This window comes from Rhincodon typus, chromosome 3 (genome assembly GCF_021869965.1).
Source record: "Rhincodon typus isolate 14 chromosome 3, sRhiTyp1.1, whole genome shotgun sequence".
Taxonomy (NCBI): domain Eukaryota; kingdom Metazoa; phylum Chordata; class Chondrichthyes; order Orectolobiformes; family Rhincodontidae; genus Rhincodon; species Rhincodon typus.
Window position 1 is genome coordinate 7890423 of NC_063334.1, and position 27072 is coordinate 7917494.

At 40.3% G+C, this 27072-nt stretch overlaps 1 protein-coding gene across 1 annotated transcript; it reads left to right on the plus strand.

Moving 5' to 3' along the window:
* The first annotated feature begins 241 nt into the window (after positions 1–241).
* On the plus strand, positions 242–26525 carry LOC109918778 (transmembrane protease serine 9-like). Its single transcript, XM_048619787.1, has 6 exons — positions 242–344; positions 9075–9143; positions 11208–11370; positions 15878–16143; positions 19237–19373; positions 26364–26525. Exons 1-6 carry the CDS (start codon positions 242–244, stop codon positions 26523–26525), a joined length of 900 nt encoding a protein of 299 aa, XP_048475744.1.
* Positions 26526–27072: the final 547 nt, after the last annotated feature.

A 27072-nucleotide genomic window follows, 5' to 3' on the forward strand; every position in this document is an offset into this window, starting at 1 on the left:
AAAACTGAAGAGGAAACAAGGCATGCTTCAGTTGGTAAACTTTTGCCTATCCCCAACAAACAGACTGCTCGACAAAATATAAAAATAAATGCTAATGCATGACAATTGGAAAATGTGGAGAGAGAACATGCTGTGATAATTTTCCAAGTATTGTATTAATAGAACATCAAATAATCAATATCCCATCTTATTTCTTCACAGGAAAGCTGAGATTTGAAGGATTTAAAATTTACTCTGGAAAATGAAACTTTCAAAAGGATTAATGTTGGTGTTTGCAATCGTGGGGCTTGTTCTGGTTCTTTTGGCAGCAGCAGCTATTATTCTAGCAAAACTTCTGACAGAAGGTAAGAGGAAAGTATGTACGCTACATGTTGCTTAGACTTGAAGGGACTTGAAACTTTAAGTGAATCACTAAGGAATGAAATGTATTTGAGTTCAACTAAAACTTACATTTATATCAGAGATTGTAAGAAATGCCAATGCTGGAGTCAGAGATAACACAGTGTGGAACTGGAGAAGCACAACGGGCCAGGCAGCATCAGAGGAGCAGGAAAGCTGATGTTTCCAGTCGGGACCATTCTTCAGAAATGGGGCCCATTTCTGAAGAATGGTCCAGACCGGAAACGTCAGCTTTTCTGCTCCTCTGATGCTGCCTGACCTGCTGTGTTCCTCCAACTTACATTTATATGGTGCTTTCAATTGAGTAAAACTTCCCGACGTGATTCACAGTGCATAGTTAGACAAAAAGTGGCAGTCAACCCAAAAAGGAGATATTAGGATGGACGGCTAGGGACTCGGATAGCAAAACACTTTGTAAGAAAGAGAGAGGTGGAAAGGTTAATGGAGGAAATCCAGAGTTTGGGATCCAGACAGTTGAAGATACAGAACAATGATGCAGTGAAGGCAGCAGGCTTGCACAAGAGACTAAATTTGGAGGAACACAGAACTCTTGGAGTATTACGAACCTGGAGAAAGTCACAGGCAAACTGTGGCATTTGAACGTGAAAGCAAATGGAGGCATTTGAACATGAAAACTGGGATTTTTAGAAATTGAGATTTTGACGGATGGGAACATTCTTGGTTCAGCAGCACATGAGTGGTTGATAATTTGGATTTTTCAATGGATTAAGTAAAAACAGCAGAATTTATATCTGTTCAAGTTTATGGAGAGTGGAAGGTGAGATACTCACCTGGAGAACTTTGGAACAGTTTGTTTCAGAGGTAACAAAAGAAAAGATGAAGATTTTAGAGGAGAAAAGTTGAAGCTGGGATTGGCAAGGTTAATATTACATATATGGAATTAGGCAGTCTTTATGATGGAGGGAACATGGGACAAAAGCTAAGCTCAGCTCAGGGTCAGCTGTGACATCAAGGTCATCAAATTAGATCTTTAACTAAATTATAAGAGCTTCCGTTATGATTTTTACATTATATCATTCTCAGCCAAACTGCTCCATTGAATGATCTTATTAGGTGGCCTTGTAATGGTAAGTTCCCCAATATCCAATAATTCCATTCTATCACCTCTGTTGGAAAAGATAACGATTAAATTTTTGTAAATGTATTTACATTCTTCCTTAAATAAGGAGACTGAAACTGAAAACATTTTTCGAGATCTGGGACTCACCAATGCCCCATATAAGTGAAACATAATATCCTTGCTTTCATTTTCGATTTTTCTAATAAAGCATAGCATTCCATTAACCTTCTTAATGACTTGCTGTACCTGCATAGTGACTTTTTGTGACTCATGTACAAGAACATAAAGATCCTCTGCACCTCAGAACTCTGCAATCATTCTCTGCCTAAATGAACAATTCCACATTACACTCTATTTGCCAGATCTTTGTCTACTCACTGAATCTATTTATATTGGTTTGCAACCTCTTTATGTCATCTTCACAACATGCTTTCCTACCTACCTTTGAAAATTTCACCACCATGCCTTTTCTCCCCTAACCTAAGTTGTTGTTATAAACTGTAAAAAGTTGAGGCACCAGTTGATATATCAGAATTCATGTCTATTAACAACTTTTAATATAATTCCATAAATCATGTCTATTAATCCATTTACCCATTAATTTGTGGTTATAATGCTAACTGCAGATTTCCGTATACCAGCCATCCCCCATTCAAACTAATTCAGGGGCTCGCTACTGTATCAGGTTACAACCACTTCAATTTGCGATGACACCCCACTTGAAAGTGCAGTCATCCATAATGCGCTATGTAAAAAACCCCATTTAACAAGACAGGCATTCCATTCAAAGGTGCAGTCAGGTGTGGCAGCTAACAAAACTGCACAAACACTACAGGATGAAACCCTTTTGCACCCCACACCAAAAATAGTGTTTGATATTAAATCCAACTGTGAATAGGTGCTATTACCAAGTTGTTTATCTTCTCCCTCCAGCTAGATTAGCTCCAAGTATCAGTCAAAGGTGATAATTGGATTAGCCCTTTTCCTTTAAAGTAAAATGTTACTTCCCTGCAGACTTTTCCTGTATATTATGTAGCCAGGTACTTGTCCCAAGTTTTTATTCAACATGTGTATAAAACTTTACCCCACTAATAAAACTAACAAACGCTATGCAGTGTATGTAAGCAACCTTTAACCTACTAACCAAATTTACAGCGCTATGTCCAGACCCGCGCGACCTTGAATAAATGAATGAATGAATGAATGAAACTGGCAGCACTACTACAACAGGTGTGACCACGAAACCAAATGAATGAATGAATGAAAACCAAAAAAACTGCGGATGCTGTAAATCAGGAACAAAAACAAAGTTGCTGGAAAAGCTCAGCAGGTCTGGCAGCATCTCTGGAGGAGAAAACAGAGTTAACGTTTCGGGTCCAGTGACCCTTCCTCAGAACAGAACATGAATGAATGATACTAAATAGAACCCATAGATGGATGCAACCATGAAACTAACTAAACAAGTGATAGTAAATAAAAACCACAGACAACCAAACTGTTGAGAACTCAGACTTGTATTTAAAAAACACAAGATGCCTTTTTCTAACTTTAAAATTCTAACCTTGAAAATAACAAGACTAATACCTTTTGAATTATGCAAGGACAAACCAGACAGACACGCTAATCTCATTAAAATAACCATTAACAGTCAACAATAACCAGTAACATTTAGCACATGTTTAAACCATCTCCGATTTCCTGAAAAGCGGTTTTTGTACAATATCTATTGCTTAACACTCAAGTGTTAGAATGTTAATGTATGCTTGAATTCTGTATAAAAACAGCTGCTCTTGAGCTATGATTTTGGGATTCTATTTCACCTTACACCGTGCTGCTGTGAATGTACAATATAGAGGCTATTTTCGCCATTCACTGATCCTGGTCATCTGGTTCTTTGAACCTGATCTCACACAGTGCAGACATCCTCAGGACCCCACTCATCACATACTATCAATCAGAAAAAGATCCATTAATGCGTACTCTGTTTTCTACCAACCAGCCATCTTTTTCTCTCATATCATTAAATTGTAATGAGGAAGTTTCCTCGAATAGCAATGATCTTGAGATCATTAAAAATACGTTGGCTGTCTACATACCTTCGAAAAGGCACTTCTTTCCTGAAGTGATTACACTTCCTGTGTCAAGTTGAGAATGGAGAAAGAAGGTTGAATGGCCCCAGCCATCATCAGAGATCCTCTTTATCTCGTCGAGTTGATGTCAGCCATCTTCCATGATGAAAATTCAAGGTCCCCTAGACTTTGATATTGGACAACTACCTGATTCAGCAGTAAGCTGTCTGCTCAGTGAAAGTACTTCTTTCTTTTGCAGTTCTGAGCAAGAGAACTTCTTTTTTGATCCTATCCTAATCTGTAGGAATTGGTTTAATTTCCATGGAGTTGTAAGCAGCTCATCTTCATTTTGTGAAATTATTCACAATCTGTTATGCTGAAGTACATGTACATTTCTGACATTTTCATGTTGATTAGTTTTGTTGTCTCCATTTTCCCTCCACTTTTGTTGCATTGGTGCACTAGATATTTTCTACCCTCGGTCTTGTCACTGGAGATGTGCTACTTACTTAGCATTAGATCTTCCACTAGTACTGATAGTCCTGCTTCGGAAGACAAATAATGACAATGTTCCTCTTGAACTTGTGTCATGTTATTGAATTTAAATTTGCTGCAAGAATTTGTCCTGCACATCGTTTTACTGTCTGAACAACTTCAGGTAAAGATTCTTCAATGAGCTCAAATGGCTTGTTGAAGTATTACTCGTTGTTCCTGTCAGTATCTACTTTTGCTCACTGCCTTTGTTGATTTCTATTATCTGAAGGCAATTCAGTGACTTAGGAATGGAAAGCATTTCCACCAGTGGTGTATGAACACAGACTCCCTTTCCTATTGACAGCATGAATCAATCCCCTTACGACAAGTTGGGAATATCATTATATTCTTCCTTTTTGAGTTCCACTATGAGTCTAGGAAACGCAGTGGAATCTTCTACAGGCTGCCCCTTAATTTGGTGAATGATTGCAGTTTGGTTGTGGGCTAGTTGATTTCTGACCGTCTTCGCAACGAATAGACTTAGCACATCTTGGTTTTCACTAAGAAAAGGGCAATGCAGGTATGGACATCAGGGTGGAAGATTGTGAAATATTAGAAGAAATTAACCTAGGGAGAGAGCAGATTTTAGCCTAAACAGTGGATAAATCCACAGGCCTGGATGAGATATATCCCAGCCTGTTGAGGGAGGCAAAGGGTCCTGTCAATATTTGCTAATCCTATTCAACCACAGGTGAGGCACCAGAGGACTGGAGGACTGCCAACAATGCTCCATTATTTAAAAAAAAGGAGGAAGGAATAGACCACAAAATTACAGACCAGTCAGTCACACCTCAGTGGAGAGGAAGTTGTTAGAAATAATTTTGAGGGACACACTTGGAGAGGCCCAGATTATTCAGAGGTAATCAATATGGATTTGTTAAGGGAAGGTCGTTTTGGACAAATTTGAGTTAATTTGTTAAGAAGGTATCTTGGAGTGTTAATGACAGTAATGCATTTGATGTAGTCAATGTGGGCTTTAGCAAGATTTTTGATAAAGTCTGTCATGGCAAGCTGGTCAATAAAGTAAGAGCCCATGAGATCCAATAGCAAGTTGAGTCCATAATTGGCTGAGAGGCAGGAAGCAGAGTGATTGCAGATGGCTGATATATAATACAAGAGCAGGGAGATTATTTTGGAACTGCTATATAAAACAGTAGTTTGGAGTATTGAGTGCAGTTCTGATCATCACATTACAAGAAAGATGTGATTGTGCTAGAGAAAGAGTGCAGAGGAGATTTATCAGAATGCTCCCTGGGCTCAGGATCTGAGTTATGAGGAAAGATTAGATAAACAGGGGCTGTTTTCCTTTGAGCAGTCAAGGTTGAGAGGACACCTGATAGAACTGTATAAGATTATGAAGGACATACATAAGGTGGATATGAAGAGACATTTTCATTAGCAGAGACATCAATAACCAGAGGGTATAGATTTAAGGTAAGAGGCAGAAGACTAAAAAGAAGTTGAGAAGCTTTCTTTTAAATCAGAGGATGGTGAGAGTCTAGAACTCACTATCTGAAAAGGTCGTTAAATCAGAAACTCTTGTAACATTTAAGCAATACAGGCGGTCCCTGATTTACAAACACTTGACTTATGAGCACTTATACTTATGAACATGATCCCAGGTCAGGGTGTAATTTTAAAGATCCAACATACAAGATGTTTCATGTACTTACAGCTGTTTTATACTGTTCCGCATTGTGTTCCAACTTGCGTACAAATTGAATAACAAACGGACTCAAGAAGGGACCCCATTAACAATGTGAGGATTGCCTGTATTTAGATATTCAACTGTGTTGCCATAACCCTCCAGGATAGGTGCCAAAAACTAGAAAATGGGATTAGTGTAGTTGGATCTTTGTTGAATTGTGCAGACACAATGGGCCACATGGCCTCCTGCTGTGCTGTAAATGGCTACGAACTTGGTTTTTCTAATCATATTTGCTGTCACCTATCCTCTTTGTGATTCAGAAGTATGCTCCCTGTTTCTCCACCCAAGTCTGTATGACACCATCAGATTGGGTGGAACTTAGTGCAGCCTCCAACATTTATCCTTCTAAAACTATTAACTATAACAACATTTTGTTCTCCTCCTGATAGCCTAGACATGTTTAATCTGTGAAATTTTTCATTATCTATTGCAGGTTTTATTTTGCAGCTTGCTTGCCTGGTTTCAATACTACCAAATCGATAAATCACAGTTCTAAAGTGTATGAAAAGCTTAAATTCAGATGGAATATCTGCTGCCTCCCAGTTGAGACATGGGAATTTGGCAGATGTGGTGTGGTGTTTCCAGGACACCATATTTCTGAATTAAGAATAAGCTTTCTTACTCTCCTAATATTCAGGATTAAAGATGCACTCAAGTCATCACTCCCTGTTCCACCATTTTTGCTGTGCCCGGTATATGCTGTTCTTGTCTTTTTCATGCCATTTCTACGCAACTGGGTTTTGGCCTGAACACTTCTCCCAGCCTTTCTAAGCCTTCTGAGCCTGCCATTTGATTTTGCTTCCCTAGAACCTTCCAAAATAAGACACCATCCTGTTTTCTTGCAACTGAGTTTTGAACCTCTGTTGAAGTTTCAGACTGCTGCTGTTGTTCCAAGATGAACTGGAAGGTCTCTTCTTTCTGAATGATCTTTGAGAACTGAACGTGTTGCTGTGCTGTCCATAAGCTGGTGATCAATATGTCTGTGGTCCTCCACTTCAAAGCTGTAGAAGTCAAAATTCCAATGTCAGACAGTTACTGCATTGGTCTCTTTACGAGCATGCAGTTTTGAAATTGTACAGGAATGCATTAAAATGCTTACTGGTATGCTTAAAAATGGAAGATATTCAGAAACCACACATGCCACATGCTATATTGAATTTTCTGTATTACTCTTCGACACAAATGCAACACTCAAACAGGATCGGTTAACTCTAAGAGAGGTGTTCTACTTATGAAGATTAAGCGACACATGCATTATATTTAGAGCTCTTGCTAAACACATTTTACTCGGATGACTGCACACAGCACACTACCTGATCATAGATGGTAGCTGAAATCTGGTGATGTACTAAGACCGTAGCCACAGCTACACATGCACGACAACATGATTGCTGTCTTTAGAACAGAGAAGGTTATGTATACAGTTGCTAGAGATGTTCCAAATAAGGAAGGGTTTGACAGAGTAATTATGGATTAAATGACTCAGATCTTTGGATATCTTTGGGTATTGTCAAAGATTAGACAACCCACTTCATCACATCTACATCCCGAAAATGATAGATGCTGAGATACTGTGGAAGCCCCAATATATTGACTCTGATAGAATTGTCCAGGAAGTTTGATCTTCTGATGGGCAATTTTCTTGCTTTCCAGTAGCCTCTGAGTTAGAATCAGAGACCATAGACCATCTGACGTACCTGGATAGATACCCAGGAAATGTTGGATAAACATATTCTAGTCTAACTCCTGGGTAGCCATACATCTGAAACCCACTGATCTTCCAGACCCAAATTCCTTGACTCTGTGACACCCTCCAAACTCCTGAGTGCCAACAAGACTCTCTAACTTCAACTTCAAACCCCTGATCACCCCCAAACTTCCAAGACTCACCAACTCCCCACCCAACCACTCAACCCTTGAGTGCTGCCCCCTAACACTCCAACCCCTTGAGGTTTTTCAACACAATGTCAGTGGACGAACAATGATCTTTTTCAAGTCAGATGTGTGTAGCTGAAAAGAAACTTGCAGGTGATGGTATCCCCATTGCATTTGTTGCTGCTGTTCTTCCTGATGGGAGAGGTTGTGCATTTGGAAGGTGCTGTTGAAGGAACCTTGGCAATTTGCTGCAATGCATCTTCTAGATGGTGCACACTACCAAGGAGGGTCAGTGCCGGAGGGAATGAAAATTTAAGGTGATTGATGTTGTTGCTTTATTTTGGATGGTGTTGCGTGTTGGAGATTCACTTATCCAGCCAGGAGGAAAAATGCTTCCTCACATTTCTGGCTTGTGCCTCCTAAATAGGCTTTGGGAAGTCAGGAGGTGAGCCATAATATTTTCATGGTTGTCTAAATTAAGTTTCAGGTCTTTTATAATTCCCAGGATGGTGAATGTATGGGATTCAGTGATGGTGATGCAATTGGATAGCAAAGGGAAATGGTTAGCATGTCTCTTGTTAGAGATTCCTTGACACTTTTATGACACAAATGCCAGTTTCCATTTCAACCAAGCCTGGATGTCATGGTAAATTTTAAATCTTAAGACAGAATCAGATTTTATTACCTTAACCTAACACACTATTTTCCCTCCATGCTTGTTGGTGCATTAAAGTTAATATCTAGGAGGTTTGGTTCAGGAGGATTTCAAGACTAGGGTGCGCATTTTTAAGGTGAGAGGAGAGAGATTTAAAAAAAGACGTGGGGGGCAAATTTTTTACTCGGAGGGTGGTTCACATGTGGAATGAACATCCTGAGGAAGTGGTAGATGTGGGTACAATTACAACATTTAAAAGACATTTAGAATAAGAAAGGTTTGCAGGAATTTGGGCCAGGAGCAGGCAGGTGGGACTAGTTTGGTTTGGGATTATGTTTGGCATGGACTGCTTGGATGGAAGGGTTTGTTTTCATGCTGTAGGACTCTATGACTGTATGTGTTCCTACTCAATTAGTTGGCCTGTCAAATGTAACCAAAGTTGTATTGGCCTCCTCTATCCCTCAGCCAGTGTCGATATAACAATTTATCTAGTCATTTATCTCTGTTGTTTATGAAAGCATGCTGTGCACAGTTTAGCTGTTCCATTTCCTTATAGCTTAGTAACTACTACACATCAAAATCAATTTGTAGTGAGGTATTTTGGGAGATTCTGAGATCATAGAAGTTTCTGGATAAATATGAGTTCTTTTATTTAAAAAAAATGACACTTTCCTTCGTTTGCTCTGCTTATTAGTTGTTTTTGCCAGTGTGATTACAACAACCTTGTTCCATTACAATCTCTTTAACTTTCAGGTGGTTTAACAAAGGAGTCTACAGAGTCTCTACATCATGAGTTAATGAACCAGACCTTGATAAATGGAGGTAAGTTGAAACTTTTTATTAACATTTTTATTTGTAGCAGTATATGAGTGATTGATTCATCATCTTTATGCTCACTGACTGCATTAATTCCTGGCCCACCAAGTGCTTAGTACAGGTTTTTCATAATACTCTTGCTTCTGTTCTCTATGCCACTACTTATAAAGCCCAAAATGCTTTATTAGCCATTTTCTCAAACTACTCTGCTACCTTCAGTGATATGTGCATATAAACTGCTAGGTCTCTCCACTCCTGTGCCTTGTTTAGAATTATATACTTTTTTTTTACACTGCCCAATCTTGTTCTTCTGGCCAAAATATATCACTTCCCACTTCTGTGTATTAAATTTCACTTCCAGCCTGTTCATTATTCCATTATCCTACCCACACCCTCTTGATTTCTATCACTATCCTCCTCACTGTTCCCAATAATTCCATGGCAATGATTCTGTGGTTTTGAAATTGCTCCTTGCACACCAAAGTCTACGTCATTAACATAGGTCAAGAAAAGTAGTGGCTCTCATCAACCATTTCTATTACCTTCTCCAAAACGTCAGTTAAGTTAGTTAAAACTTCCCTTAACAGAGCCACACTGGCTTTCTGTGATTCATTCATATTTGTCCAAGTGACTGATAATTTTGTCACAGATTATCATTTCCAAAAGATTTCCCACCACTGAGGATAAATGGGCTTAGCCCTGCATTTTGTTTTTGAACAAGGTGTAAAACTTGCAGTTTTCCAATCCTCTGGGACCATAGCAGTATGTAAGGATTAAACAATAGTGCTCAATGCCTCTGAGATTGTGGCTGTTCAGGTGTTGGTGACTTGTCAAGTCTAAGGACAGGCAGCTTTCTAACATCCCTCGTTTTTTATATCAGTTTTTAGTCCTTCCAGTGTCTCAGCTATCTATTTCATTTGGACCTGGTGGTAACATCATCTTCCTTTGTAAAGACAGATGCAGAGTTTTCATTTAGTACATCACCATGGACTCCTGTTATGAATGTCTTTTTTTAAGCCCCCGGCTGGCCATATTCCTCTCTTTAAACACCATTTTCCTTGTAGATGGTTATAGAATACATTTGGATTCTATTTTATATTATCTACACTTCTTATGCTGTCCTTTCTTCCCTTTCTTAGATTTTATTTTCCCTTTAAATGTTTTAGATTTGCCTGCTTCTCATTGTCAATCTGATGTCTATTCTGTGCACTCTCACTCTACTACACTTTCCTCTTTCATTGGCTCATGAGATCTGGCTCTGCTTGTCCTACCTTCTCCTACCCCTACCCCCAAACATCTCCTGTTTAAAGATGGCCCATTGTTGTATTGCAGTTTTGCCTGCCAAGCTTCAATTCCAATTTATCTGGGCCACATTTGTTATCATCCCATTGGAATTAGCTCTCTTATTATAAGATCATAATAAATCAGGGCAGCAGTTAGCCATTTGGCCCCTCATGTCTGCACTGTCTCCAACTAGGGCATGGCTGACCTGATCATGGCCGTATCTCTACTTTCCTGCTGGACCATGATATCATGACTCCCCAGAAATTGAATATATTCAATGATTCAGTATTTACACCTCTCTGGGGAAGGCTATTCCAAAGATTTTCCATTCTCTGAGAAATGAAATTCCCCCTCATCTTTATCTTCAATGGGAAACCTCTTATTCTTAAACTTTGTCTCAAAGGTCTAGACTCTGCCCATGAGGGGAAACATCCACCCTACGTCTACCTGTCAAAAGTCTTTCATGTTTCAATAAGAACACCTCTCATTCTTTAAAATCAAATGAGTATAAGCCAAACTTGCTCAACCTTTTCTCATAAGACAACTTCATATCCCAGGAATTAGCCTAGTGAAGTTTCCCATGCCAGCTCCCTCTTTAAGTAATGGGACCCAAACCATAGATGGCATGATATTTTTACACTGTATTGCTTCGATATTCTTTTTCAAAGCTAACCTAAATCTTATGGTACTATGATTGTGTTCATTTTATCTTTTGGAATATGAATGCCCAGCATAAATCCTCCAAATGTACATGTCAGTCACTAATCATTTTTGTATGTTACACAGCTTGTGGCTCCAGACCTGCATTATCCAGTAGGATTGTTGGTGGGACAAACTCTGTGAATGGTGAATGGCCTTGGCAAGTTAGTCTCCAAATCGGATCACATGTCTGTGGTGCCTCCATCATCTCTGACAGATGGCTCATCTCTGCAGCTCATTGTTTTCAGAAGTAAGTATTAAGATTGTCTTTGACACATGTTTATTTGCACAAAGGTCAGGTTTTCTCAAAAAGATGGAACTTGGTCTTAATTCTGAAGAAGTTCTCGCTGCCTTATACCATAATTTGATAGACTATTGGGGAGAACATGGCCTAGTAGTATTATCGCTGGACTGTTAATTCAGAGACATAATTAAGGTTCTGGGGACCTGGGTTCATATCGGGCCAAGGCAGATAGTGACATTTGAATTCAGTACAGATCTGGGATTGAGAGTCTAATGATGACCATGAATCCATTGTCAATTGTCAGGAAAAATCCATCTGGTTCATTAATGTCCTTTAGAAAAGGAATCTGCCTTCCTTACCTGGTCTGACCTGCATGTGACTCCAGACCCATAGCAATATGGTTGACTCTTAACAGCCCTCTGGGTAATTGGGATGGGCAATAAATGCTGGCCCAGCCAGTGACACTCTCATCCCATGAATGAATGAAAAAACAAATTGTTGGTAAACCTGTGTACAAAGAAAATAATTTGTACTGCTGCCTTGCCAGCTGTGTCAACTTCCAGTTGAAGTTAGAACATTTAATCAGAAACCCATACTGTGGTATTTCCAGGTCGATGTGCCTATTTGTTGTTTTTGGTGAGGGTCATTGACTATACAGTCCAAGTGAACTGAGACAACGGTCTAGTGAGATTTGGGAAAATACCTTTCCACTGATTTTCTGTTGAAAGCAGGCTCTTTAGCTATGGGCACATGGCAATGTTAACTAAAACTTCAGCTATTACATGACTAACCAGTGCTTTCATCATGGATTGTTGACATACTGATAAATTAAGATAAACAAGAAAAGTGGCCTTATGGCCCGTTCATCTAAGATACTTCTCAACTCATTCATTTTAATTTTCAAGTATCTGACTCCCATCTGGTCTTGACTAAGAAATAAAATTTAAGATTGGAAACATGTAGTGGAAATTTTGATAATAAATTCATAAGATCATAAAGTGTAGCACACAAAAAGCCTCCTGTATTATTTTGTTGTCCCAATATCCAAATTGAATGCTTGCTAACGTATCCAGCAAGAGTTCTTAGCCTCAGTCTAGACATTCCTATTTTTCTCTCTCTGCAGCTTTTTATAATTATTAAATATTAAAGATAAAAGAAGGCCATTCAGCCCCTCATGTCATTAGTAGCAATCCTAATGTAATTGCAGTGCCTTCCATTCTATCCATCTTCTTTTTCAAATTTTATAAACCTCCAGTTAATAGCCAAAAGAATTACACAATGAGGTATTACATTTTAAGACATTTACAGTGACAAAAGACAGACTATTAATTAAGTCTATCTCTGTAGGGAATTTATACTAAGCAGAACAGTTCCCTTTTTACTTCTTTTCCAATCAAAAGAAAATGTGCTTCATAGATAAACTTTACACTAAGCTTTAAGTAGACATTTACATATCCCTGAATCAGTCCAAAGTGATTCTTAATTCCCAAAGGTTTAGTTTTGTTCTCTTCCTTTTTCAGCCCTGTAGCTTTGATTTCAGAATTGTCCTTCCTGGTGAGACTGCTCCTAGCGATCCTTCCCCAGCATGACCTAGGGAAATCTTCCAGCCTCATTTAGTGCCACACAAATTTGGTCTTATCAATCTATATTTGAGCTGTACATATTCCAAAATGGTATACCACAGAGCGTTTGGTCTATTGCTGTTCTTCCTCATCCCAGGAAAGCCTACAAACCAAATCTTACAATGGCTTCCATTCCTGCCTTTTACATGGCAATGCCAATCATGTTGACCTTGTACCAAGGTAGAAATGCTAACTAGCTATGCTTTAATCCCCAGTTCCATCCTTTCCTGGAATCTGATGGATATTTCAAAGTATATCCTTTTATAACCTGACATTCACAATACTTCCTTACAGTAATTGGAGACTCATTTTTCCACCCGTAGCACAGCTGCCTTCAGTATTGCATGTATGAATGAATATCTTGCACTTTCTCAGTAAAACAATCTAGGCTTTGAATTAACCTTTAATAGTCTCATCACCCAGAGAGGCATGCTTCGGCACAGGTTACAGGACACTATTCATTTTATCCTACATATAAAGACAGTCCCTTCACTTTAAACCTCATAACTATAACACAACAGCAGAGCATTCCATGCTTCAATCGTGTTCTGGATTACTCATGTTACTATAAACTCAGTTCTCAGACTCATACTGGCAAAATTAAATTGATGAACCTTAAGACATTAAATTGATGAACTCTTAACCTGACAATGATTCTTTCCTATTCATTATGTTAAAATCATTTACCATTAAACCTCCTGCTCCCCTTCTTTGCTCAAGTGGAGAGCGGTCCAATGTGTCAAGTCCTCCAGTTTTCTATCCCTGGCCTTTCCAGGCAAATCTGCACAGTGTATAATTCTCTCAGATGCTTTTTCAGTAGTAGATTCTGAATGGGCACTGTAGTCTGTGTGGCATAACCAATGTTTTATGTAAATTTATCATGATCATTAATTTACTCCTGTACCCAATGTTCTGTCCCAAGGTGACGTTGGCCCTGGTGGTAGATATAAGCAATTTCAGAAAATACCTTTACCTGTCTGCACCCACATATATCATGTTTCAATCCCAAGCCTCTTTGTTCTTCTCAACCATTCAACATCTTTCCATTTAAGGTGGGCAGTATTCCGTTCCTTGTTCTCTGTGTTATCTCACATTTAGCAAAAATTGTGTCTTCTATCATCTATTTCATAAATCTTATTTTCCAGAGACATTTACCATCCTGCCTCCTGCCTGCCAAAGTGCTTGCTTTTCTTTTTCTCTCCATGCACCTGTTAACCTTGTTCTTCTCAATGGTAGAGTCCTCAGGATTAGAAGGTGCTGTCAAAGACTCATAATCAGTTGCTAGGCAGCTGAAGGCCAGTTGTGAGGTGAGACTGAAGGGATGGATGTGGAAGTGGATAGGTGAAAGTAATGGAGACAGGGGTACAGGGAGGGAGTTGTAAGACCAGAGGACAAGACAGAGATAGGAAAAGGTAAAACTAAGCTGCAACTTAAACATAAGGCTGAAAATTTAAAATTGAGGGGAAGAAAGATTTTTACAGCTGTAAAACTGCAGGGCTAGTTGATAACCAGAGGACAGTATTCAGGTGAAAGGAAAGTGGCAAAATAGTTCAATCCCGAAAGTGTGAGGTAAATCTTTTGATGAGAGCTAACAATGTCAGAGAATGCACAATAAATAAGGCATAGCTCATAAAGGAAAGATTGGATAAGCTGCAATTTTTTTCTCTTTTAGAAAAAAGGAAATTGAGAGAAGATGTAATTAGGTATATAATATTATAACGCCTGAAATAACATGTACAGGAAGGACCTAATCCCCATTAACATATAAGTCAACAACCAGGAATACAGATTTAAAGTAATTGGTAGAAGGATTAGAGAGGTGTACAGGATAATGTTTTTCATCTAAAGAGCTGTAGGGATCTAGAAGTCTCTGCTTAAAAGGATTACATAGAACATAGAACATAGAACAGTACAGCACAGTACAGGCCCTTTGGCCCACGATGTTGTGCCGAACTTTTACCCAAAACCTAAGGTCTATGTAACCTCCAGCCCTACCTTATGCTATCATCCATATGCCTATCTAATAGCCGCTTAAATGCCCCTAATGAGGCTGACTCCACTACCCTCTCCAGCAATGCATTCCACACCCCGACCACTCTCTGAGTAAAGAACCTACCTCTGACGTCTCCCCTATATATACCTCCACTCATTTTAAAACTAAGCCCACTCATAATAGCTACCTCCACCCTAGGAAAAAGTCTCTGGCTGTCCACTCTGTCTATACCTCTATCAAGTCACCTCTCATCCTTCGTCGTTCTAAAGAGGAAAGCAAGAAATGTAGATACAGAAATACTGATTGCATTTAAAAAGTACTGGAAAAAATACTTCAACCTTCAGGCCTATTGGCCAAGAGCTGGAAAACAGGATGAGACTGAATAATTCTTTCTTGGTCAGCACAAACAACAATGGGCTGAATGGCCTCCTTTGAAGGATAAAATGTCTATTTCCATATTGGTTAGGGTTGCAATCTTGAAAGGATATAGGAAGAGTATTCAATTGTACTTTTCAAAAGGAAATTGCATGTAAATCTGGAAATATGTACAGGTTTATGGGGAAACTGGGGATTGTTCTTTTAAATGAGCTGAAAGACCTCTTTTGCTGTCAAATTCTGCAATTCTCAAGAGCTAGTATAGATCAGTTGACATCTATGTTACACAGAGGTGGAGAATGCTGGAGTAATGGAGTCTGGTCCTAACAAAGGCATGAATGAGAGCTTCAGCAGCAAATGGTTTTCAGTAGGGTAAGAGGTGAGCAATCTTGGCTTTAACAGCAGTCTCTGTGATGGCGAAGACCTCAAGTCACAAGTTAACTCAGTGTTACACAAAAGTTATAGATTTAACCTAAATGTTTTCAAAAAGATTGAAATTATGTTTATTTATTTTTGCTTAAAGAGCATTCGCCAACACTTCAAAATGGAAAGCTTACATGGGATCAATTTTTGTTGGACGTGGTATATCCAGAACCATCAGTAAAATCCACGTCCACCCTAACTATAGCATTCCAATGAACTTTAACAATGATATTGCAGTACTGGAGCTTTCTTCTCCTGTCAACTTCAATAAGTTCATCCAGCCAATTTGTCTCCCATCGAGTCGTGAAGTCATCTCTGCTGGTCGAAAATGCACAATCACAGGATGGGGAGCGCTTGCCTTTCAAGGTTAGATTTTGGCATTATTCCAATTTTAATTGAATAGTTTGTAACTAGAACTGCCATTTTCCATATGGTTCATATCTTAGTGTTTATTTCTTTAAGTATGTTGAATGTGTCAGACACAAAAAAAATCATCAGTTTGAGTATCCATTGTCCATGTTAATTTTGCCTGTTATCGGTCTATAGTGATGCCTGTGGTTAATTGACCAATGTTTCTTCAGGATACTGGAAGCACACTAACATATGAATTAGGAGCAGAGTAGACCATGCAACCCATCAAGCCTGGTCCATTATTCATTTTCATCTATATTCTCATCTATTGCAGATAACCCATCAACTCCTTGCTTATCAAGACCCTAAATATACCTTTAAAAATTCACCTCCACCATCTCTTAAGGCTGTTTCCAATGCAAAAGCATGTTTTTTTCTACTGGAGAAAGTACTCCAATGTATCTGGACAATTGTAGAATATTTGTGAATTTAATGATCAATTTAGTAGTCATTTATTTTTAAGGACAGAGCCCTGTAATCAATAACTGCATTAAAATGTGCTTTTTCACACAGCATCCAATTATGCCATTTAGAGTTAGTAAGATGTTTTAAACTTATTTGATATTGATTCACCTGACATGTTTCACAACGTCTTCAAAAAGCCCAGGAACTATCACTGTGTTAAATGGGATAGACTCAAACAGATCCAACAACACAAATGTGTACATTCCTGAGGTGGACTATCAGCAGCAGCAGAATCATGCACCAACACAGTCTGTAACCTCATAGTCTAGTATAATCTCTCACACTACCGTTACCATCAAGCTCCTGACCGCATGACAGCCTTGATTCAATGAAGAGTGCAGGAGGGCAGTCAGGAACAACAAGGGGCATACCTAAAAATGATGATGTGTCAACCTCCAACACAAGACTACTTGCATTAGCAGCAAATGATAAATACAGCTGAGCAACTCCACAACCAGTGGATCAGATTTAAACTCTGAAGCCCTGGCTGAACAAGATGAGAACAGGGGGTGGGTGGGGATCAGTTAAACACCTTAGTGGAGGAGGTGGATCTGCACATATTTTCCATCTTCAATAATGGGGAGCCCAGCTCCTCAGTGCAAGAGATAAGGCTCAAGCATTCACAACAATTTTCACGCAGAAATGTCAAGTAAATGATCCATCTCAGCCTGTTCCAGAGGTGTCCAGCATCACTGATGCCAGTCTTCAGCCAATTCAGTTCATTCCACATGATATCAAGAAATAGTTGTAGTCACTGGAAGCTGTAAAGTAACGGGCCCTGACAACATTCCAGAAATAGTGCTGAAGACTCGTGTTCTAGAGCTTGCTGCAGACTTAGCCAATTTGTTCCAGCACAACTACAACACTGGCATCCACCCAACAATGTGGAAAAATGCCCAGGTATGGACAAGACAAATCAAATGTGGACAATTACTGTCCAAGGAATCTACTCTTGCTCATCAGTAAAATGATGGAAGGCGACATCAACAGTGCTAACAAGCCACATCTGCTCAGCAATAACCTTCTCGCTGATGCCCAGTTTGGGTTCTATCAGGGCCTGACCTCGTAATAGCCTTGGTTCGAACATGAACAAAAGAGCTGAATTCCACAGGTGAGGGAAGAGAGACAGCTTTTGGCATCAGACATTTGACCAAGTGTGGCATTGAGAACCCTTGGCAAACTCAAGTCAAAGGGAATCAGAAAGATTCTCCACTGGTTGTAGCCAGACCTGGCACACAGGAAGATAGGCGTGGTTGTTGGAGGTCAGTCACCTCAGCTCCAGGACATCTCTGGAGTCCCTCAGAGTAGTGTCCTAGGCCCAATCATTTCAGCTGCTTCATCAATGACCTTTCCTCCATCATAAGGTCAGAAGTGAGGATATTTGTTGATGATTGTACAATATTCCACGCTATTCACGACTCTTCAGACACTGAAAATATCCAGGTTTGAGCTTAAAAAGTGGCAAGCAATATTTGTGCCATGCAAGTGCCAGGCAATGACCATCTCCAAAACAAAGAGAATCTAACCATTTCCCCTTGACATTAAATGACATCATAATCGCTGAATCTCCCACTATGAACAGCATGGGGGCCAGCATTAACCAGAAACTGAACTGGACTACCAAATAATATAGTGGGTACAACAGCAGGTTCTTTATTCAATAATAGGATGACAGCATTGCTGACCAGGCAGCATTTATTGCCCACAGGGCAGTTAACAGTCAACCACATTGTTGTGGGTCTGGAGTCACATAATGGCTGGACCAGATGAGGATGGCAGTTTCCTTCCTTAAAGGACATTAGCGAACCAAATTTTCCAACAATCAACAATGGATTCCCAGTTATCATTAGCCTCTTAATTCCAGATATTTATTGAATTCAAATTCCATCATCTGCCATGGTGGGATTTGAACCTGGGTCCCCAGAACCTTATCTGGGTCTCTGAATTAACAGTCCAGTGATAGTACCACTAGGCTGCCACCTCCCACTTTGAGGTCAGAGGCTAGGAATCCTGCAGTGAGCAACACAAGTCCTGGCTCCCCACAACCTGTCCACCATCTCCAGGGCACAAGTCAGGAGTCAAAGCATCCCACTTGATTGGCACCACATCTGTAAATATGCACTCTCTTCAGTAGTGCAGTGTGCACCATTTAAAAGATGCACTGCAGAAATTCACCAAAGCTCCTTAGATAGCACCATCCAAACCTACAGCCACTACCGCCTACAAGGAAAAGTACATAGGATCACCACCACCTGCAAGTTCCTCTTCAAAACTACTGTCCACCCTCACTAGGAAATATATCACAGTTCATTCAGTGTCACTGGGAGAAATCCTGGAAATTTATCCTTTAATGTGGGTTACCTTGTGGGTCTACTTACAGTACATGGACTGCAGAAGTTTAAGGCAGCTCAGTATAACCTTCTGAAGGGCAACTAGGGATTTGCAATAAATGCTGTCTCAGCTAGTAACATGCACATCCCATGAATGAGTTAAAAATAAGTGCTGCAGTGAAATGTCAGACTTGACTTTTATGCTCAAATTCAGAAATTAATGAAGAACTGAATAATTATTTTTTTCCTCCAGGCCCACCTGCAAAGATCCTTCAAAAAGCAGAAGTGAAAATTATCAATGACAAACGATGCAAGCGTACCTTTGGAAACCAAATTAGTGATACAATGCTGTGTGCTGGTATCTTAGCTGGAGGAGTTGATGCCTGTCAGGTAGCCTTTTCACCTAAACAAAATGTGGATAAACATTTATATACAATTATTCAAGATAGTATCAATATGTTTTGAAGAAAATATATTAAGTCATGCTTATTTGGATGTAAAACAATGAGTAGTATTTTTATTCATGAACTAGTGTTCAACAAGCCCATTTACTGATGTAAACAACAGGTCACAAATAGCTTCAAACTGAATCTAGGTTAATGGTCTCTACAAGAAATAGACACTCTCTCCCTATGATTGTAGATTGTAAGTGTTGCAAAGATTCCATTCCAGGCTGACTTCCAATGCTTTTGAAAATAAAGGGAGCAAAATTAAATGTCTTATAGTGGGAGCAGGTTTTTCTGTCATTTTGGCAACTTTAAGGCTGAAAACTTACTTAGAACTTGTTGCTGCTTGTTCTCTCATCTAACCATGAATTGCCAATAGCAATGACTTTCACTCATTCTTCAATCCTTAAATCCATACAATAGGGTAAATTGACATGTTCCATGATATTGGAAGGGTGGTATGGTCGGTCAGTGGTTAGCACTGCAGCCTCACAGCGCCAGGGACCCGGGTTTGATTCCACCCTCGGGCAACTGTCTGTATGAAGTTAGTACATTCTCCCCATGTCTGCATGGGTTTACTCCGGGTGCTCCAGTTTCCTCCCGCAGTCCAAAGATGTGCAGGCTAGGTGGATTGATCATGCTAAATTGCCCGTAGTGTTCAGGGATGTGTACATTAGGTGGGTTATAGGAGGATGGGTCTGGATGGGATGCACTGAGGTTTGGTGTGGACTTGTTGGGCCGAAGGGCCTGTTTCCACACTGTAGGAATTCTATGATTCTACTATTACGGATACTGGTTATTATTCATATATTTCCTTCTAACCTTCAAACACAAATTTACCAAGCACTCAAATAGGACTGATAAACTACTGGCGGTAACAAAATCAGAAATTGCTGGAAAAACTCAGCAGGTCTGGCAGCATCTGTGGAGAGAAAGCAGAGTTAACATTTCGAGTTAACTGACCCTTCTTCAGAACCCCTAGTGGCAGTCCCAGGTGGCAAACAGGCTCTGTTCTTCAGTCCGTTCATAAGTCAGTTTATATGCAAGTTAGAACACAGTTCAGAACAGTATAAAATAGCCATAAAATAGACTAAATATTCATCAGATATAATGTAATATTAATACGCCCCAGTGTGGTATTGTATTTGTAAGTTCAAGCATTTGTAAATTGGATGTTCCTAAATCAGGGACCCCTGTATTTTAAAAACTCTTCCAAGTACATCTCGCTTTGTCAATTAATATATTTGAAGATTGTGTTACATGACAGATTATATCATATCCTCTATGATGATGTATGCAGACTATCAACATACCTACATAAAGATACACTGCAGCATCTATCACGTCATTATCTGTTATTAATGACAATGGAATAAGAAGTGGACAGGTCCTATAAAGGACAGATGATTATTGACCAGGCTGTGTAGATGTCACTCAGAGATAGTAAGAACTGCCAATGCTGGAGTCTGAGATAACACAGTGTGGAGCTGGAGGAACACAGCAGGCCAGGCAGCATCAGAGGAGCAGGAAAGCTGATGTTTCGGGTCGGGACTCTTCTTCAGAAAACGGGTCCTGACCCGAAACGTCAGCTTTCCTGCTCCTATTGTGAAGATGTCACATTAGGTTTGATCATTAGATTATATTTGACCATTTGGTCTGATTCCCCAATCCTGTTGTCCCAGAGAGGAGTGGTATTTTCAGTGCTGGCTTCAGTCTTAAATGATACATTGAATGTTCCAGGCAATTGAGAGCCGCACCTCACTGGGAATTCCTGAATGAAGAAACAGTCATCAGCAGAGACTTCCTTCAACCACACACAAATTGGCACACAGGCAGTGTACTAGAGCTATAGCCTTACAATAACTGAAGGCAAGATCTGGCATTTTAAATCAATATTCACTTGTTACCCAAACATTAATTTGTATGTAAGAAATTCAACACATCACATAGTAAACATAAAATGCTTGAGAGGAATGGGTGTCTTCGAATATGAGCTAGGGTTTTTTTTCAGACAAGCTAGGAAACTGTTGTAGACTAATTGAGAAGGATTAGTGAAACATCTCATTATCATGTCATAACCAGGATTGTAGAAGATAAACTAAATAGGTCGGACCGTTTCTCATTTATCAATTCCTATGTTTCTATTAACTTGTGACAATCTTAAGACACATTGCAAATGGACCTTGAGTGTTCTAAACTGGGATTGCTATACAATGAGGCAATTATCTTCCTGGTGGAACAGGCTAGCGAATAAGAAATTGAAGCTCAAATTGCTTGGGTTTTGGGATGAAAATTGCCTGAATCCTATACCATGTGTACGATAGGGCTGAATCTCTATTTTTTTGGCTCTGTGCAAGTTTCGGCAAGTTTTTTTGCAGGAATCTCACTGTGAGACCCAGTGAGATGTCTCACCGTATCTTACCTAATTTGCCTCGTTAACTACTTACCCCACCCCTGTGGCATCCCTCACATCCAAACCTATTCCTATCTTAGCAGGTGCAATTCCCAAGGCATCTCATCACTACTGACGTAGCCTGGAAATGACCTGGTGCCCATGCCATCTTTATAAGCTTATGCACCTGGACAAGCCCTGAAGCTATCCTGAATGATTCCTACATATGACACATGTGTGACAGACTAGGGGGAATTGGCACCTGGTTTTGCAGGCAGGGACCTGGGATTCCTGTTGGATGGGGCGGTGCAGATACAGATGACCTCCTTGCGCCACCCAGGTCAGTGTAGTCTCAGCTATCTGGAGGGATGCCCTACACTGTAGGAAGATAGTCGATTACCTTCTCCATTCCACCAGCATAAATATCACCATGTATTTTCCACTCCCTTCCACTCTTTCTCTATCTCTCTGCTACCACACCCACCTCCTACCAAGGCTAATTCTTTATCACTCTCAATATTGTCTGTAGTATCTTCCCTCACTCACTGTCACCCCCTACCCAATAACCCTGCATACCCTCTCCGCTGCCTACTCACTCTTTCGGGACAACTCTCCTGTGACACCCACTTTCCTCTCTTTTCATACCCACCTCTCCCTCATTCCAGGAGGAAAGCAGCATACAGTGGGGCAGAAAGACTCAAGATGGATAAATATGGGCTACCCCATATTTAGTTCCTTCCTCCTTTTGCAGAAGGCATCCTGACTCTGACTGCACAAGTGGCTGGCTGGTTGACTGACAGTGTCCAAGCCCCCAAACACAGTATTAGAGGCTGCCTTTAACCATCCTCAGTGAAGGTTACCCCCCTTGACTTGATTGAGGCTTCCTTCCTGCATGCCAATGCAAAATGACAAGGAAAGACTGAAGTCCATATGAGCTTGATTGCCCCATTCAGCAAGAACTAAGTACACAAAGGCAATGAACTGGTCCATGGCCTGAGATGCTGGTGTCCAACATGAGAGGAACATTCCAGCAAGTAGCCAGGCAAAGTTACCGAGTACCACTCTGATTTCAACCTCGAGATTTCTTGACATCTAGCTTTGTTTTTGTTGTGTTTGTTAAGATGGGAAGCTGAATCTTAATGAGGTGAGTTGTGACATTAATAATGTGTTCAGCTAGCTATCATCCCCCTTAACTGGCAACTCGTCACTGCCTAGCAAGAAACCTGTTTCACCGCTCAGCAAAATGCATAAAAGGTGCAGCAAGATGTTTCCGCAGTTGAGACTTCTGGTCTGATTCTGTAACAAATCTTGCCGTAGCCCACATCACTCAGACCACGAAAAGACTCTGCCCACAGTATAGCTCCATCTACTGCCCACTGCTGGAAATGCATGCCTGTGAGGGCACCAAAATTAAACATTTTCGTTTATTTCACTCTTTGTGCAAAAAGCTAGACCCAGCACGGGTGCTTCAACTTTTACTGCTGTTTTTCTCTACCTTCCGAACATGATGCCAAATGAAATTAATCTCTTCTGCCTGCCCTTGGTTCATATCCCTCTATTCCTTGCATATACACTTGCTTATTTAAAAATCCTTTCAACGCCCCTATCATATTTGCCTCCACCACCACACCTGGCAGCCTGTTTCAGACTTGGTAGGGCAAATCAGGGTAGGACTTACACACTTAATGGTAGGGAGCTGGGGAGTGTTGCTGAACAAAGAGACCTTGGAGTGCAGGTTCACATTTCCTTGAAAGTGGAGTCACAGGTTGACAGTGTAGTGAAGAAAGTGTTTGGTACATTTGCCTTTATTGTTTAATGCATTGAGTATAGGAGTTGGGAGGTCCAGTTGCGGTTGTGCAGGACATTGGTTAGGCCACTTTTGGAACACTGCGTTCAGTTCTGGTCTCCCTGCTATAGGAAAAATGTTGTTAAACTTCAAAAGGTACAGTAAAAATGTACAAGGATGGTGCAAGGGTTGGAGGGTCTGAGCTATAGGAAGAGCCTGAACAGGCTAGGGCTGTTTTCCCTGGAGCATCGGAGGCTGAGGGGTGACCTTATAGAAGTTGTTAAAATCATGCGGATCATGGATAGGGTGAATAGTCAAGGTTTTTTCCCCAGGATAGGGGAGTCCAAAACTAGAGGGCATAGGTTTAAGGTGAGAAAGGTTTAAAAGGGACCTAAGGCGCAACTTTTTCACACAGAGGGTGGTGCGTGTATAGAATGAGCTGCCAGCGGTAGTGATGGAGGATGGTACAATTATAATATTTAAAAGTCATCTGGATGGCTATATGAAAAAGGAAGTGTTTAAGAGGGATATGGGCCAAATGCTGGCAAATGAGACTAGATCAATTTGGAATATCTGGTTGGCATGGACGATTTGGACCAAAGGATCTGTTTCCATGCAGTACAACTCTATGACTCTGTAAAACACTTGCCCCTCATATCTCCTTTGAATTTTCCCCGTCTCACCTTAAATGCATGCCCCTACTTTTAGACATTTCAACTCTGGGAAACAGATTCTGACTGTCAACTCTATCTATGCATCTCATAATTTTATTGACTTTTATCAAGTCTCCCCGCAGCCTCCACCACTCCAGAGAAAACAGCCCGAGTTTTTCTAGACTCTCCTTCTAGCTCATACCCTCTTATCCAGGCAGCATCCTGGTAAACCTCTTCTGCACCCTCTTCAAAGCCCCCACATCCTTCTTGTAATGTGGCAACCCAAACTGAACGCAATACTCTTAGTGTGGTCTAACCAAAGTCTTACAAAGCCGCAATATGACATTCTGACTATTGTACTCAATTCCCTGACAAATAAAAACGAGCATGCCACACCCCTTCTTTACCACCCTATCTACTTGCGTGGCCACTTTGAGGGAGCTATGGACTTGAACCCCAAGATCCATCTGTACATCAATGTTGTTGAGGGTCCTGCCATTACCTGTATACTTTTCCTAAATATTTGATCTCCTAAAGTGCAGGACCTCACACATACCTGAATAAACTCCATCTGCCATTTCTCTGCCCATATCTGCAACTGAGCTATATCCCACTGTATCCTTTGACAACCCTCTACACTGTCCACAATTCCACTGATCCTTGCATTGTCTTCAAACTGATTAACCTACCCACCTACATTTTTAACCAAGTCATTTATATATATCACAAACAGCAGAAGTCCCAGTACGAATCCATCCTGAACACCACCAGTCACTGACGTCCAGCCAGAAAACTATCCTTCCATCACTGCCTCTGCCTTCTATGGGCAAGCTAATTCTGAATCCACATGGCCAAGTCACTGTGGATCCCATGTATCTTAATCTTCTGGATGAGCCTACCATGAGGGACTTGTCAAAGCCTTACTAAAATTCATGTAGACAACATCCACTGCTCTCCCCTCATTGAATTTTTTGATCAATCAAGTTAGGAAGACATGACATGCCCCACACAGAGTCATGCTGACTGACCCTAATTAGGCCATGCTTTTCCAAATGAACATAAATTCTATCCCAAAGAATTCTCTCCACTAGTTTCCCAAACACCGATGTGAGGCTCACCAGTCTATAGTTTCCTGGATTATCCCTATTTCTCTTCTTGAACAGGGGAACAACAACCTCTCCAGTGGCTAGCAAAGATATAAAGATATTGGTCAAGTCCCAACAATTTGTTTTCTTGCTTCTCTCAAAAACCTGAGAGAGATACCATCGGGCCCTGGGGGATTATCCAACTTAATGCTCTTCAAGAGACCCAACACCACTTATTTCTTGATCTCGAAATGCCCTAGTATATTCGTATGCTTCATACTAATCTCACTATCTTTTGCCTGGCTGAATACTGACGCAAAGTACTCATTTAGTATCTCACCCACATCCTCTGCCTCCAAGCACAAGTTCCTTCCTTTATCCTTGAGTGGCCCTACCTTCTCCTTAGTTATCATCTTGTTTTTAATGTATGTACAGTATGCCTTGGGATTCTCTTTAAGTTTACTTGCTAAGGTCATTTCATGGCCCCTGCTCTCCTAATTCACTGCTTGAGTTCTTTCTTCCTTTCTTTATTTTCGTCACAGACCCTGTCTGTGATATATTATTCTTATAATATTGTACATTATATATTCTTAGTATATTATAGTTATTTATATTATTTTGTTCTTTAATTAATTCTTCTCTGGTTTTTGTGGAATATTTTGCTTTGTGTCTTCCTTTCCCCGTCTCCGTCTAATGCTTTCCTCCAAATCTTGTTTTGTTTGTCTCCACTCTCAGTTTACCTTTATTTCTGGGGGTCAGTGACTAATGAAGAATTCATGACGCAGGTTCAAATCTAGAAAACCATTGCTAGCATCGACTAGTTTGGCCCTGGAATTTGAAATGGCACAAGAGAGAACATCAATGTCCTGAAAACTATTTTGTGTATGCACAGCATTTCCTTCCTGCATCGATATTTCTGATGTGTCTTACCACTAACAGGAACACATGATATTTTGTGATGCATTAGGTATATGTCACATTAAAGAATTATAATTGCTGTGTACTCTTCTTATTACAGGGTGATTCAGGAGGTTCACTGGTTTGTCAGAGATCAAATAACACTTGGTTTCTAGCTGGGATCGTGAGCTTTGGTATTGACTGTGCAAGGCCAAATATCCCTGGAGTGTATGCTCGTGTTACAGCTCTTAGAGACTGGGTGCAGCAGGAAACTGGATTGTAGATAGAACTATTTCCCAACGTGTAGCTACTGAATGAACAATGACGTCAAAAAAGCCACAGTAAAGCCACAAATGCAGTGGTTTCATTCATCCTACAAGTAACCACATTTCTTTTCAGAGCGGGTGAGTGAGAAGAAGGCAGCCTGATTCATTCAATTCCATTATAGATTCATGAGTAGGATCCAGTAGCAGAACGCACAATGTAAAAACGGTCGAACAGCACATGAGGATAATAAAGCTGTAGTCCATGGACCCCAGCTGAATATGTTGTTTCTGGCAAAGCTCACCACAAATCAGAAAAGCTGTTTGAATGCTCTATCAGTTTAAGTGTAGTATTTTCTGATATTATTTCCTGGATTAGTAAAGTAGTGTTTAAAGACCCATTTTTTCATGTGATTTACAGCAGATTTGTGTTTCAATTTAATGAACTGGGAGAAGTTATGCAGGGATCTGGAGAGGCCATGAAAGTTCTTGATGCCATGATTGAAGGATTCTGAATAAAGCCAAAAAGGCTGGAAATAGTCAGCAGACCAAGCAGCGTCTAGGGAA